Source organism: Apteryx mantelli, chromosome 8 (assembly GCF_036417845.1).
Source record: "Apteryx mantelli isolate bAptMan1 chromosome 8, bAptMan1.hap1, whole genome shotgun sequence".
Taxonomy (NCBI): Eukaryota; Metazoa; Chordata; class Aves; order Apterygiformes; family Apterygidae; genus Apteryx; species Apteryx mantelli.
Genome location: NC_089985.1, coordinates 35,065,877 through 35,078,081, shown reverse-complemented (window position 1 = coordinate 35,078,081; position 12,205 = coordinate 35,065,877). Strand labels below are relative to the sequence as shown.

General features: G+C 36.5%; 1 protein-coding gene across 2 annotated transcripts in view; it reads right to left on the bottom strand.

Annotated features, from left to right (window-relative positions):
* Positions 1-12,205, bottom strand: part of ELAVL4 (ELAV like RNA binding protein 4) — a 65,514-nt gene that overhangs the window by 39,993 nt on the left and 13,316 nt on the right. For both annotated transcript variants that reach the window (XM_013951247.2, XM_013951246.2), the window contains exon 2: positions 5,400-5,640. In XM_013951247.2, coding sequence (XP_013806701.1) covers positions 5,400-5,640 — 241 coding nt within the window. The remainder of the gene's footprint in view (positions 1-5,399; positions 5,641-12,205) is intronic.

The window sequence follows — 12,205 nt, the reverse complement described above, 5'->3', positions numbered from 1 at the left end:
TCATTGCTTTTTATAGCAGTACCTTTCTGGTATTTGCTGGTAAGCCACTAGTTATACAGGCAGCCAGAGAGAAATATTTTTTATACAGAGGGGCAGATGGTCATACCTTAACCCTAGCATGGAAATACTTTTGGTCCAGAACCAATTCACATCTGGCCTGCTGGGAGCATGGGCAGAGGACCCCCCATTGCAGGTCAGGAATTTCATGGTGTGAATGGGAAAAGGGAGCACGTTAAATACTGCTCACAAAGATTTTTCCTGCACTCTCTCACAATGCTGCACTATTTCTGATTCTGCCATTTTGTTCGCTTTTGGTTCTTGGATCAAATGGTTAAAAATACAAAGAGTAAGGACTTGATAATTCATAACTTCTAGGCAGGACTACAGATAACACAGCCAATTCTTTTTTCTTTCCTAGCATGTGACAACACACAGATGCTAATGCTTCGAGTCAGTGGTTCATCCATACCTCCTTTTCACTGGAATCATCTATGTTTATATTATGCTTATAATGCCATCTTCAGTTCTGAACTGCAATCTTAATCTAAGTCTGTATTGGTCCCATTAAAATTACCTGAAATGATAAATTACAGATGTAAATCTTTGTACATTAATCTTAAAGGAATTGCAAATTCAAAAGGAACAATTTAAAATAGGGTTGTTTTTTGGGCAGAGGAGCAATGAAGTTCCCGATTATGCATGTAAAGAACCTCAGATTGCATCACACAGCAGGAATATGCAATGCTGTCATATGTTAAGTGATGCACAGAAATCCTGCATCGATAAATATTCTACTTCACAATGTGCCTGGATCATTATAAGATATGAAAGATTATCTGAGATCCAAAGATTTGAGATACCGATCATTTGAAGATTAAGAGACATGAATTCCTGTGCAGACTACAGAGACACAAAAATATAATTCTTAAGAGCTCAGCTCCGGCCATCAAGTCAGTTTAAAAAAAAAAATTAAACACAAACACCCCCGTTCCACCCCCAAATTAAGTCAACAAGGACAACTCACTTGGCCAGCAGCAATTACAATGTCTCTCACAGACACTCTGCTGACTGGACCTTTTGTTTTCAAAACATGGGACAAAACAAATTCAGCGTTTCTTCTCTTAAAATTCTCTGATGAATTCAAGTCCTTCCCTTCTCCTGGTTAAGTCAATAAGAGATTTATCACTAGCTTTTTGGGGACAGAATAAATAATAGCCTGCATCTGCAGTGCTACGTAGTTTAACCTCACTTACAAGCACCGAGCCTCATATCCATCTAAAGCTGTAGCCTTCCTCCGTAAAGTCATCTCCTGTCATCTTACACTCTTCTAAAGTGTTTATGCCATTTAGTTTTTTTTTTAAACTCAAGTTCCTTCTTCTCATTTTTTGAGAGCAGCTGATTAAACCTGAGCAACTGGGTTGTTGGACGAAATATGCTGTAGCTATGAAATGGTACAGCAGGGACCAGTTTCACTGTTAATTTAAAATGCTAGAATTAATTAGGTAGTGTAAATGAAGAATTTAATAAGCACACTTTACAACCACAAGTTCTGCTTTTATTAAACACCCCTGCCAAATGAAGGCGAGTATTTTCAGTCGCTCTGTTTTTCCTTGTCTCATTCCCTTAAAATTTCTGCAGTGGAAAAAACATTTTTTCTATTGCAACCCCTCCCCCATAATTAAAATGTATGCCTGACTTTATCTTCTCTTTCAAGTCATTAGCATCTTTAAAAAATGCTACTGTATATCCTGCCTGTTCTGAGACGCTACCAAACAAAACCGAAGTTTACAATTTTGGTTTTGAATACCAAATTAAAGGCTGTCTTAGAAGCTGTCATTCCTATTCAACTCAGTACGGTGTACTACCAAATTAGCATTTTTATTTTTATTTTTTATTTTATTTTTTTAAGTAAAGGAATACGCTTCTTTAAACATGTGTCTTTCCAAAGCGAGGGGTAACATCATGAATTAATTTTCTTTAAAACAAACAACCCCCCCCCCCAAACCCCCACTACTACTGTTCTAAAAGACCTGGAAAAACACTTGGAGCAGATGATTATTGTTGTTACAGTAACTGTTTAATCCATTTTAAAAATAATAATAAAACAGTCCAGATCATAAATTCTCTCACAGGAATTCTGCATGTTTAACAGACTTTGTTTAGCTCTGAACTCCTTGGAAAAAGTATTTTTGGAGCCTAAACATTATTTCACAAGATCTGTGCACTTCCTAACAGGACAGGGGAAATTGAATCTTTTACATGAACCAATTAAATCCCATCTAGCCTCAGAAATGCATTTGAGATTTTTTAATATGGTTTTGCCAGGCCAACTATTTCACATGCTTATTTGGCATATGACCTTTGCTATTTTTTTTGAAGCAAATTCTCTTTGCAGATAACTTTTTAATTTGGTTTCCTTGTTTTACCTAATGTTTTATCTTATCAGGAGAAAGGAGAAAAGAACTTATTGCCTATGAAGACCCATATTTTTAATGGAAACTCCTGTAGTGTTTGCTTAAACACATACTACAACAGTGTATACTCAGCTGAGATTTAATAAAAGTGCACAGAAGTTTTGAACTGAAACAATGAAAAAATCCAAAAGCAGACAGAAAACAAACCAAATTGCTTTGGACATCCCCACCAGTTCAGCAAGACTATCTTAAGAATTTACTACTTATTCTGCAATACAGCTTCACTGTCAAAAGAAAAAAAAAAAAAAAAAAAAATCACATTGAATCTTAATGATAAAAAAGCCCTGAAAGAGACAGTTGTTCCTACAAGAGCTTACTGGTTTAAAAAAAAAAAAAAAAAACAACCCCCCCCCCCCAAAAAACCCACAAAGAAACCAAAAACCAACCAACCAAAAAAAACCAACCCAAATCCCCAAACACCACAGTGTAAAACCACACACACACACACACACAAGACGATCCTGAAGGATGGTTAGGTATGACCTCAGCACATTTCTGTTTGCTAAGAATCTGCTAAGAACCTTTAGAAGTATTCACTGGTTCTGGCTGAGCACTGCATTTAACTCGCGTAACTCTGAATTTAATGTGAGGCATGAAAATGTACCCTAAAAGTTAGCAATGATGCAGAATACCTTGATAACACTCCTGAAGCCTTAGAAGATTAAATTCTGTTTTCAAAAGTGATACAGACACTCTGGATAGCAATTCAGTTTTACTGAGAATTTGCTCCTTATGTACCTGTATCTCTTAAAAACAACGTGTAGGCTCCTAAGTCATTTGGGGCTGATGTTCTCAAAACATCAGTGTAATTTTTTTTTTTTTAAAGAATGGTTGCTACGAAGCATTTATTGATCCTAAAGATTTATGCACTTTATACAGGAAAAAAAAATGCACAGGCAGAAAACTACCCAAGAACATGTCAAAGATCATATAGCCAATTTCTCGCCTCCTCAAACAGAGACAAAAGCCTTGAGATAGAATGAAACAAAGAGAATAGTGTTCATAACAGATGAAGTAATGGTTTTCCTTCCAAAGGCTGCCAACTCTCCATAAAAACAACACACACAATATCTAAAAATTTGAGATTATATTTTAAGGAAACCACCACAAGTTTGAGGTGCTATAGGAAGCCAAAACCCCCCCATTTCTGAAGCATAAAACTTATCATGATCAAAATTCAAACTAGGTACTCTAGACTCCTGCAGACCCTGATTTAAAAGCTATCTTAGTTATTCAGTTCTGTTTAAAATAACTGAAGTAATCTGTAATTTAATTTCTCAAGATTATTTTCAGACTGAAAAGAAAAACAGCAGTCTGGAGCTGACTGACTGGTAGCAGATATCAAGGGAGGTATGTCATACTGGGACACTGGGTCAGCTCTGCTTACAAAAGCAGAGGACTTCAGTTCTTCGGATAGAGATTTTGGGGGTTAGAGGAAGGTATAAGCGATTTTTTTTTTTTAAGGTAAAAATAAATAAATAGATAAGTAAAAATCAAAATTTCAATCTTTTTTATTTCATACCACTGAAGCGGTGTCTGAATTGGAAGATATACTGAAACAGACACATTGTAGTCAATGTGCAAAAGAAAATTCAGCTGAACTACACTTCTGAGGATTTGAACTGCCCTGGGACTTCTGCCATTTATTATGTGTCTCATGTTAAACTTGAACATTGTTGCATGTGAGGTAGTAAATTAAAAAAAAAAAAAAAAGAAAAAAAAAGGAAACTGCATGTTTAAAAGCACTATATAGATCATCCTAACGCTGCCAATGCAATGGCTGTCAAGCTGTTTCAGAACTAGGGACAAAGATTTATATTTTAAATTCCTCATTTTTACATAGTGTCTCTTTTCACAGAATGCAAAACCAAGTTGCCAAGAGTGCATTCGATAGAAAAGACAGCTCCTGTTTTGGAACCCTTTCCTTCCCAAGACTGCCTCACTGTGCTAAACATAACATTGGTGATGCACAGAACAGCAGTGAAATTTCAGCTGTTCCCCACCTACAGTGCGAGTAGACACACAACCTATAAAACTAACCTATAAAACAAGCTATAAAAACTGATGGTTCATCCCACTGTCTTCTTTTTCATTCTGTGCATCACTGAATTCCTGGCTTCAGCAGCAAGGATACAGAGCAGGCTAGGTATATTTGTATCTGTCCACACCTCCTTTAGCGATGGTGCAGACATGCATCTCTCCTTTTTGAGGTGGTATCTCTAATGGGAGTCTTTTTTTTTTTTATTTATTTTGAAGGCACAGTTCTATCAGCAAGTGCCACATTGTGAGGAAAAGGACTATGGCAAAGTAAAGAGTTTTCAGGGAACAAAGCTAAAATCATTAGCCAATAACTACAAATGTCTGAATGAAATTCAGATCAGTGGCTCCTGACCACAGACCATTGCTGCTCCAGAAAGCCATGGTAAACAAACTGTGATGGGCATGCAGAACCACCTTGATTTTGAAATGTTGCTTATAGTCAAAAATTTGATGAAGGTATGGTAAGGTTCGAAAGAAATGGTCTGAATTAAGTGGTGGTCAGTTAGCTCAAGCAATTTAGGCTATCCTCCTACAAATAAGTCAATGTTAAATACGAAAAAAAGGAATGATCAGGAAAGGAATGTCATCATCTGAGCTCTATTATAAGAAGCTGCATACCAAATGTGTTACACACACACGCAGACTGGTAACGTTCGTTCTTCCCCTTAGATCTGTATGTAGGCTGAAAGACAAGCGGCTCCTCCTACAGCTGTTCTAGATCCAATGTGTACTGCTGAAAACTAAAGCTTTACCATCAGAAGTTTATCACAGTATTTGTGGTATTCCCCATGCCAAGGACCTACAAGATGAGGGCAACGGTTTACCTGTCCCTAAATGTAAAATGACCCTGATGCATGTAGAAGTTGACAATATGCAAGAACTTACCTGTAATTTTGTCTCTCACGAGCTTGCAGGATTCTATTTCGCCAATGCTCCCAAAGAGACTCCTGAACTCCTCCTGCGTCATGTTCTGGGGTAAGTAGTTGACTATGAGGTTGGTTTTGCTGTCATCTGTAGCAGCCCCTGTCTGCATAGGGGAAGGGCAGTTTCTACTGTTGCTGGAGGGTCCATTGGTTGTATTGGAAGTAGGGCCATTCGACACCTGAGGCTCCATGGTGCTAATTATCTAAATAAAAATAAGAGGAGGGGGGAAAAAAAGCCTGAAGTTTCATAGATACAATTGCTATTTTTAAAGATACTTACAAACGAATGAGTAGGTAGCATTCATGGCCAATTTAGATACTTCAACAAAAAAACCCGGCTTGATTCCTCTGTTATTGTTGCAAAGTAGGTCATGCTAGTCTTTGGCTGTGAGCATATACGAAGATGCAGTTAAAAAAAAAAACCTTCTTTTTTTGTTAATGCGAAGCTGATTTCTGCTTTCATCACACAACCATTTTCACAAATGTATATTTAAACCACATAAATTTAATTATAATTTAAGGTAATAATCATAATTAAAATTACAGTTCCATTAAAACAGATGAAGTAAGTGTATGGCTCTATGTGAAAAGGTAAAATATTTTACCTATTTAATAACTGTATCACAGAGTGCAATGACAACAACATTAACCAGGCACAGTCAATCTGCAAAGTGTTGTCATTTGGATTGCCTTAAATTAATAAACTCATGGTGTCCCAAGACATACCATTTACTGGTTCCGGTGATGATGACCTATATTCTCCAGTTATATTTTTCACTAACGCACTGACACCTCTTTAAATAATAAAGCCCTGGATTTGCAAACTTCAGAGGTACAAAGATCTTTAGATATGTACTAGACTCAGAAAGGTTTAATCAGAGAATGGCTTGTCAGGCATAGGTGCAGACTGGGATTTTAAGAAGTGGTTCTATCCTGAAACGTGAAACTCTAATTGTCACAGAACAGATCCAAATGGACTTTTTAAAAATGTCAAATCCAGCTTAGCAAGGTGCATGCACGACAGTCTCCCCCTTGTTGCCAGCACAACTAATCACGCGACTAAACCTGTCTGTGTGTTTACCTGCAGGATAAGGACTGAAGAACGCAAGTTTTCACCTGAAAACTGCACAAATTTGGACAAAGAAAGCATAAAAACCTGGGTATTTCAGACCTTTCCTACCTAGGTATTTGCCTCAACCACCGCTTCCGGCTTCACTGTCACCAGTGCTGCCAGGGGAAGGGCAACTGGGATAAACCAAAGCAATGCAAATGGCAGCTCTTGCAGTCTACTGCAAAGCTTGCGATGGCGCAGCTACGCTGACACCCGTTCCCCAAGATCACCCCCAGGATGGGCACAGTCTTCCTCGACGGAAGACTGCAACAGAGTCATGGATACGAAGCGCTGTCAGGGACAAGAGACTCTTACTAGGCACGACAAGGAAATACATCAGGGACAAATTCGGAGGAGAATTAAAGGACTAAGATACCAGACAGCCTGAACCTTGTGTTCATCTGATCCTGTAATTATTATAATTACTCAAGACTTAATTTGCTTTCTTTTTTAAAGCCAGGGAGGTACATATTGTGACAAACTAGGCTTGTTTTTTTATGTGCTTTTTCCCCCCATGGAATTACAACCCCCTTCCCCCCAACAAGAGAGTCTATTTCAAATTAATTGCATCAGGGTGGTTAAGTCTTTAACTAGCTTTTATTTTGGTCAATTCTATTTTTTTTTTTAATTTAAGTGTTTCAGTGTTGGCTTTGATGCTTCCTGTATGAAATAAGCCTCCTTTTTAATCAATGGAAATAAAAGTTCGGGGTTAGTACTATTTTTTGATTTTCAAGCCCAGTAATAGCTACTTGGTTTAACAATTTTCAAATAAAAAGAAACCTTGCTACCCTGTGTTTAACAGGAAGGCCTTTCAAATATAAAGCACAACTCTTTTGAAAATATATTTCACAAAGACAGTAACTACTTGGAAAAAAATCAGCACATCCAAATCGGAATCCTATTGCCAGTTTTATCTGTCACGTGGCACCAGACACTGCTGGTGCCTTCAGTGAAGTCTCATCAACCACCTTCCTTTTTCACAACATTCATTGTACCCAGCATTAACCATGTTTCCTTTTTTAAACTACTGATTTCCTATATATATATATATATATATATATATATATATATATATATATTCACTCACACATGTTACTACATGCTACAGATGCTACTAAATCTGTTTAGCTCAAAAGTCCGGCTGGAAAATAATCTTTTGATCTCTGCAGCTCTGTAACCTTATAGCAAATACTTACTCCAGGTCTAAGCTTTGTTGTCAGCCTACCGCAGGTATAGGTGTCTTTCACCCTAAGGATAACGTGCATTCTGGGAGGCCTGGTTCAACTGATCATATGTGCTGTATCTGCACACCTGCGCCAACTTGAATAAAAATAATAATAAAAAATCCAGTTCAGGTTTTCACTAAGCACAGGCCTTATGCTGATAAAACCTTAAATCTCCCCCGAAACCAAGGAAAATAATGGAGGCCACTAACACGCAAGGCCAGATCTAGTATCTAGAACTTCAATGGGACTTGAAACACTGAGCAATATTAACTAACAAACTGTCAGCATCTTTTGTGGAAAGGTGATCATTTCATATACTGTTGGTGAACTTGCACCACTCCTCCGTTTTTCTGTGCTAGCTTGCACACTTCTCATTCCAGTAGGGCCAGCAGTAATGCTCTTGCATATTTTCATTTTAAATCCTACGGTTCAAAATCCATCCTTTTAGCCAGCAAATAACTAACAAGTAACATGATACAGTGGGAGGATGAGAGTAATAATGCAGCTGATAGAGTTAACTGTACCTTTCTGTGGGTATTTAAACCATAAACCCATATCCTTTCTAATATAAAGAGCCACAAGGCAAACTGCTATTTTAGGGACTGATCCTGGCCTTCTAAAACAAACAGGAATACCACCACGGGCTTTGGCTACTGCAGAAGCAGGACTTCAGCACAATACACTGAGAAAGGCACATCAGCTATTATTAGCAACAGAAACAAAAGCTATGTACAGTTTCTCCACAATAAACAATAACCCTGGATCTTTGAAAATCTATAAAAGATGACAAGATTCAAAACTGGCTGCCCTACTTAGGTGTCGTGCAAACTCCTCGTAGTTACATTTTCAGCTTGCCTTCCTTCCACACCAAGCAAATAAATATAATTCAACTACGATATTTAGCAAATCCAGAGCACAAGAATAAGCTGCTCTGTAACAATCTGTTCTCGAGCAAATAGATTTCCTCATATAAAATTTCTCATCAAAATATCTTGGCATAGACTACTGCTGTACCGGGTGCCAGGTTTTTTTCCTAGTTACTCTCACTCACTTCAAATTAAGTTTTCCTGATTTTTCCATAGTGGAAAGGGAAATCAAGACACCTATTTGCCCTTTAAATTATTACAAAGTTGTAGGTTACTAATAATTGCTTTGCTATGTAAAGAATGAGATAACGGATATAGCAAAATGCTGAGAATCTAAAGAATTACCAGAAACATTTATCATAACACATCTGAGATATCATGATTTTTTTCACTGCATAATTTTAAGGCTCTGTGCACGGAGTGATTCCTGTATAAAAGCAGTGAAGTACCAGAGTGTGCATTCAAAGTTCTTACGGGCACAAAGGAATAATACTTATTTTAAACATACACACTGATTCACATCATTAGTATAGACAAACTATTAATGCTAACAAAAAGGTATGTTCCCAATTCTCCTTTTTGGACATTTTTTGTCCTCTCCACCGACACACCTAAAACTCAAATACACTTTTAAGAGTTCAGTGTGCATGTAGTAAGACATTTACAGTCAATGACTGTTTTTAATATTAAAGAAGTTGATCCCACATCAGTCAGCACATTACATAATAACTACGTTATTTATTCAAAGAAGGGATTTCAACCTGCCACTCACTATTTCTTCTATTCAGAACACTAAGATTTAAATTTCCAATTCAATACCTATACCACAGTATGGCTATTTTTGGAAAGGCTATTACAGTTTCCTGGGCACACGGTTTACTTTCATTATGTTTTAATTATTGGTAATAACATTATTTTTATTATTTTACAAAAAAGCATCTTTGTTATTAAGTAGAATACTTACTGAGATGCAATTCATTCCCACGATAGCATTAAACAAGGCTATAATCTCTCTAACTTGTTTAGGGCTTGTTTGAATATTAGCAAAATAAATGTGGAAAAATCCAACAGTCACTTAACTCCAACAGTAGATTTTTTTTTTTTTTTTTAAACATAAAACACACTATATTTCCTTAAACATTAGCATTACACCTCTAAACATGCAACTTAAAATTCACCATCTATATGCTTTTGTAGGCTTTCTCTAATCTAACTTAGGCAGCTATTACTGCTCCTGAAATATTACATTGCAAAACCCATGTGCCATGACGTTTACGTGTGACTGGTAAGCAGAGTGGGGTTTTGTTTTGTGGTTTTTTTGGAACAACTTTCCAGACTTCCAGTACTGCAACATTATTTTCTATATACCAATTAACAGTATCTTTAAAGAAAAAAATAAATTGCAGCAACTATTTATAGACATCAATAATTTAGACACCCATAATTAATTTGAATATTCTATCTTTAAACTGTTTTTAAAAAAAACCCACACCACCACTATCTGTGACTTAAACAGAATTCAAAGATGGCAATTTTGTAAACTAAACAAAGGCAACCCATATGACAAATTCTGTATGTATTTCATCAGACAGCTGCTTTTAAAAATTGCTTCTTGGTGCATTACTTTTCTCTGTATAGTAACGTATCAGCAAAGCACAAGGTGTTTTAGTTTGACAGATTTCACAAGGAAATGCTTTGCTGTTTTGGAAGACAACATAAGCTTTGCCAGTGCTTTGCAAAACAGGACTAATCAAAATGCTCGGCATAACCCCTCCTACAAAGCATCGGCAACAAATACCTATTATAGAGACTCCTACATTCCAAATAACGTCTCAGAAGGATTTCTCTGTCAAATCTACATATACATTTTTCCAATTGATTTAATTAATTTCAATTTATCCCTGCTGAAATACTAGCTCCAGCAACAATGCAAAGAATACCTGTACGTATAAACAAAACTATTACAATGCTTAAACAAACCACAGTAACTGCCATTAATCTTCAGTTGTTATTACAGTAAATGTTACAACCTTCTACCATTACAAAGCACAGTTAATGAATCATTTAGAAAACTACCCACAGACTGATTAAGATGGTCTTAGCTTCCTATTGCATGCATAAACAATAGCCAATGGCTCAATAAATGTAAATATACGTGTTTTATATTTACAAAATTTGTTCTTAGCAGTCTGAAGTAAGATCTGCATGCTGAACTGAAAAAACTGTCACATACGTACACTGAAAACCAGCATATATTCAGCAAATAATGTCTTTAATTCTTGTTATCTAAGTTATGTATACTCTGCTGTCCATTTTCCACAGGTAAAAATAAATGAATCTGATATATATGACAGAAAATACAGTAATGATTAAGAATCTCAAAAATAAGTATTATTTATAGGTGATGAAGTGAAGTGTTTTTAAGTGTACCACAAGCATTCCTAAGAAACCAAAATCTGAATAAAATTCTAACAGCTATGGAGTATTCCCATGGACAGCTCATTTTGAGGACTCAGAAGTCGGAAGTGTTACCTACGCAGGATAAACTCTTCACAGCACCTAAATGCCAGGAAAAATGATCATGGTAAATTACTCCTTATGAAGAATTCATGAGGTCTAATTTTATATTATTTCTAAATGTTCATTAATGAACAAACTCAGAACAGTCTCCCATAAAAGAGAATTTAGATAAATAATGCAAAGATCATACTTTATCTAAAAAAGCTCTTTAATTAGCATTGCAAGTTGTTTGTTTTTACGTGTGAAAACAAATGGTGCCATGGCAGAGGTCCCACAGCCATCTTCTGAATAATGATGACAAAAGGAAAAACAAACAAAACCTCTCAAACAAAATAAACGTGGATTCACAAAGGTTTTCTTTCTGTATTGGGAAACAGGTTTTAACTCCCAGGGTATCTGTTCTTCTGAATGCAAGGAAGTCAGCATGGCTTAAGTCAGTCCCACAAGAACTTTCTACAGGTCAAAAAAAAAAAAATAAAATAAATAATAATAAAAAAAATCTATCCATAGGCCTCTCATCTGTTAACACATATGTGAATAGTCACATCAAAGGCAAAAGACAGATCCATAGGTATAAAGTAGAACATACAAATATATCCTCAAGATCAGGTCTCTCAGCCCTGGACCAGCAAACGCACCCCAACACACACTTTAATGCACAGCCAGGAGCAGTGCTGTTTACTTCAATGGGTTTAAGCCCATCTCTACATTTTTGTAGGATAAGGTAAAGGACTGTAAAACGTTCAGGACAGATCATGTCTTCTTCCCGCAGGAGAGTGTTAATAAAGAGTAATTATAAGTATTTGGTGATTCAAAACCATAATCCTAGCAAGAGTAAGAAATAGGTGCACCTGAACCTTGCATCCGTATCACATGCACTTCTTGCAAAACTGACCGTAGTAAGGGAGGCAAAGGATGCTGTACGCAGCTCCAACACATATTTCCTTCTCTATAACACAACTGTCAAATGTCACTGTCAATTACGTTTTTATTAAAGCTTATGTACTGCACAACTAGACTTTGCTATTATTTACCTAATAAATAC